The 4,189-nt window shown below is 37.8% G+C and overlaps 1 protein-coding gene across 1 annotated transcript; it reads right to left on the bottom strand.

Annotated features, from left to right (window-relative positions):
* Positions 1 to 340: 340 nt before the first annotated feature.
* LOC114184465 lies at positions 341 to 1,950 on the bottom strand. Its single transcript, XM_028071774.1, has 4 exons — positions 1,728 to 1,950; positions 1,531 to 1,658; positions 982 to 1,482; positions 341 to 913 (listed from the first exon to the last, which is right to left on the bottom strand). Exons 1-4 carry the CDS (start codon positions 1,948 to 1,950, stop codon positions 341 to 343), a joined length of 1,425 nt encoding a protein of 474 aa, XP_027927575.1.
* Between the last annotated feature and the right edge of the window lie 2,239 nt (positions 1,951 to 4,189).

The raw sequence follows: 4,189 nt of genomic DNA on the forward strand, positions 1-4,189 counted from the left end.
AACTTCTTTACTGCATCTAAGTTGACAGGTAGAGATAATTCTTCCCCATCCATTTTTGTGAGAACTAGCGCACCACCTGAAAATGCCTTCTTCACTACGTGTGGGCCTTCATAATTTGGAGTCCATTTCCCTTTGTGGTCTTTTTGTATAGGCAAAATCTTTTTCAAGACTAGATCACCTTCATGAAACTCTCTTAGACGAACCTTTTTATCAAATGCCATTTTCATCCTTCTCTAATACAATTGACCATGACAAGCTGTTGTTAACCTTTTTTCTTCAATTAAGTTAAGTTGGTCAAACCTAGCATGTACCTATTCTGCTTCTTCTAACTGAGTTTCCATTAACACCTCAGAGATGGGATTTCTACTTCAAAAGGAAGGACCGCTTCCATCCCATATACCAAAGAGAAAGGTGTTGCACCAGTTGAGGTCCGTACCGATGTACGATATCCGTGTAGGGCAAAGGGAAGCATTTCATGCCAATCTTTATATGTAATCACCATTTTCTGCAAAATCTTCTTTATATTCTTATTAGCAGCTTCAATGGCCCCATTCATTTTCGGGCGATAAGGAGATGAATTGTGATGTTGAATTTTGAATTCTTCACATAGCTCTCTCATCATTTGATTATTCAGATTAGTTGCATTATCAGTGATAATTTTATTAGGCAACCCATATCGACATATTAACTCCTTTTTTATAAACTTTACTACCACCTTTCTAGTCACATTGGCATAAGAAGCTGCTTCCACCCATTTGGTAAAATAGTCAATTGCAACCAGAATGAAACGATGTCCATTTGACGCCTTCGGTTCTATGGCTCCAATAACATCTATTCCCCACATCGCAAATGGCCATGGTGCAGATAGAACATTTAAGGTTGTAGGAGCTATATTAATATTATCTGCATAGGTCTGACATTTTTCACATGCATGTAACAATCATTCTCCATAGTCAACCAAAAATAACCTGCTCTCAAAACCTTTTTAGCCATAGAGTGCCCATTCATATGTGTACCAAAAGCTCCTTCATGAATTTCTTTTAATATCAACCCTGCTTCTCTTGCATCGACGCATATGAGGAGTACCATGTCATGATTTCTTTTATACAAGACATCCCCATTTAGAATAAAACTTGAAGCTAACCTTCTCAAGGTTCTTTTATCATTCTCATAAGCTGTTTCAGGATATTCTCGGCTCTTAAGGTAGCGCTTTAAATCAAAATACCAAGGCTTACAGTCTGATTCTTCTTCCACTAAATAACAGTATGTTGGTTGTTCATAACTCCTCATCTTGATCATCGACATTTCCTCATCTTGACTAATTTCAAACATTGACGATAAGGTGGCCAAAGCATCAGCTAATTGGTTATCTTCTCGTGGAATGTGATAGAACTCAATGGAATCGAAATGCTTTATCAATCCTCTAATGAATGATTGATAAGGGATTAACTTTTGGTCTCTAGTCTCCCATTCCCCTTTTAACTGATGAACCACTAATGTCGAGTCACCATACACCTATAACACCTTCACCTTCGACTCGATAGCTGCCAAAATACCCATGGCGCATGCTTCATATTCTGCAACATTGTTGGTACAACTAAAGCACAATCTTGTTGTCATCGGAATGAAATGATTCTCTGGCGAGATGAGCACTGCCCCTATTCCATGTCAAAGTGCATTAGATGCTCCATCAAACAGTAATATCCAAGTCTTCTCATGATGGCTACCCTCCTTTTCACCAAATAGGGCAAGAATGTCCTCATCTGGGAATTCAGGTTGCATAGACTGATAATCTTCAATAGGCTGTTGAGCCAGATATTCTGCTAATGCGCTTCCCTTGACGGCTTTTTGAGTCACATAGACTATATCATATTCTGATAACAACATTTGCCATCGAGCCAATCTACCAGTGAGAGCAGGCTTTTCAAAAATATACTTAATTGGGTCCATCTTAGATATCAGCCAAGTAGTGTGTCTCAACATATATTGACGTAAACGATGTGTTGCACATGTTAATGCACAACAAGTTCATTCCAACATAGAATATCTTTGTTCACAACCTGAAAATCTTTTACTCAAATAATAAATGGCATGCTCTTTCTTCCCTGTCTCATCATCTTGCCCTAAAACACAACCCATCGATTCATCCAACACAGTTAAATATAAAATGAGGGGCCTCCTTGATACCGGCGGACGCAGTACGGGAGGATCCTGCAAATATTGTTTGATTCTATCGAAGGCTGCCTGGCAATCTTCATTCCATTCCACAACTTGATTCTTGCGCAACAATCTAAATATTGGCTCACAGGTAGAGGTTAATTGGGAGATGAATCTAGCAATGTAGTTCAGTCTGCCTAAAAACCCTCTCACTTCTTTTTCAGTATTAGGAGCTAACATTTCCATTATTGCTCGTACCTTATCTGGGTCAACCTCAATACCTTTTTCATTGAAAATAAACCCAATAACTTTCCTGACTTTAGACCAAAGGTACATTTAGCCGGATACAATCTGAGTTTAAACTTTCTTAACCTCTCAAACAATTTTCTCAAATTAACGATGTGATCATTTTCTGATTCAGATTTAGCAATCATATCATCCACATAAACCTTGATTTCTCTATGCATCATATCATGAAAAAGAGTCACCATCGCTCTTTGATAAGTTGCCCCAACATTTTTAAGTCCAAATGGCATTACTTTGTAACAAAATGTTCCCCAAAGCGTTATAAATGTTGTTTTCTCCATATCTTCTGGTGCCATCTTAATCTGATTATACCCGGAGAATCCATCCATGAAAGAGAACAATGAAAATCTAGCAGTGTTATCCACCAAGATGTCAATATGTGGCAATGGGAAATTATCCTTAGGGCTAGCTCGATTCAAATCCCTATAATCAACACACATTCGGACTTTACCATATTTTTTCGGCACAAGGACAATGTTAGCCACCTATTGAGGATATTTTGCTACAGCCAAAAACCCTGCATCAAATTGCTTCTTCACTTCTTCTTTAATCTTTAGTGACATTTCAGGTTTCATTCATCTTAACTTTTGTTTAACTGGGGGACATTCTTCTTTAAGTGGAAGTTGATGTTGCACTATATCAGTATCCAACCCAGGCATATCCTGGTATGACCAAGCAAACACATCTCTGAACTCTTTCAACAAATCACATAATTTTCCTCGTACCTCCTTACTCATGTTATTACCTATTTTAACCTCTTTTCTTTCATTTTCATCCCCTAGATTAAGTATTTCAATGATCTCTTGATAGGGTTTTATTTCTCGGTCTTCTTATTTCACTAACCTTAACAACTCAGAAGAAGGTTCCCAATCATCTTCATGATCATCATCCATATTATCGATAAGGTGCTCAAAATTAGGAATATTGACATTATTATTTTCAAAACATTCATTGTCATATCTGCATTATTTGGATTTATAAAAGAAAATAAATAGAAAAACAAAGTATGTAGTGAAAGAAAACATAACTAAACATCACATTAACTGAAAACAAAAAAATAGAACCAGTCCATAAAGACATCCTAGAATGTTTTGGGGAAAAACAAAATAAAAATAACAAGCATTACATTTGATTGAACTTAAACACCACGGGTAAATTCACGGTCTTCCAATTATCGATCTGCATGTTGGGAGGATAAGGCTGCACCAAACTGGAACTTCCTTCCCCAGATTCATCTTCAATGACTGCAACTTGACTAGCATTAATCCATCCAGCACTACGAAAGCTCTTCTTTAAGTCACAGATGGAGATCTTTCCTACCCTCGGCTCGCGACCCCGCAAGCGAGCTAAGCTTCGTTCTTTCTTTTCCTCCACTAATCTTCTTTTGTCCTTCTTAGTAGGCTTGTACCCCAGGCCGTATCTGTTCTTGTTCTCAACAATTTTCAGTGGAAATATTGGTCCCTGTCCAACTTTGCCTAGGCCATTCCCATATTCATAACCTTCTCTCAACATAACCCTTGCCATCATCAGAGAGGCACATGACAAATATGGCTTTATCTTAAATGGTTCAACATATGTATTCCCCACAATTTCCAAAGCTTGAAAAGCCGTCTCAAGAGCCTCCTCTATTGTTTCAATATATCGAGCAGATGAAGGACCACTCACCAGAAAATCTTCCTCTCCTGAAACTGTTACCATCTTATTCCCCATTACATACTTCAATGAA

The sequence above is a fragment of the Vigna unguiculata genome, chromosome 5, assembly GCF_004118075.2.
Source record: "Vigna unguiculata cultivar IT97K-499-35 chromosome 5, ASM411807v1, whole genome shotgun sequence".
NCBI classification, from domain to species: Eukaryota; Viridiplantae; Streptophyta; class Magnoliopsida; order Fabales; family Fabaceae; genus Vigna; species Vigna unguiculata.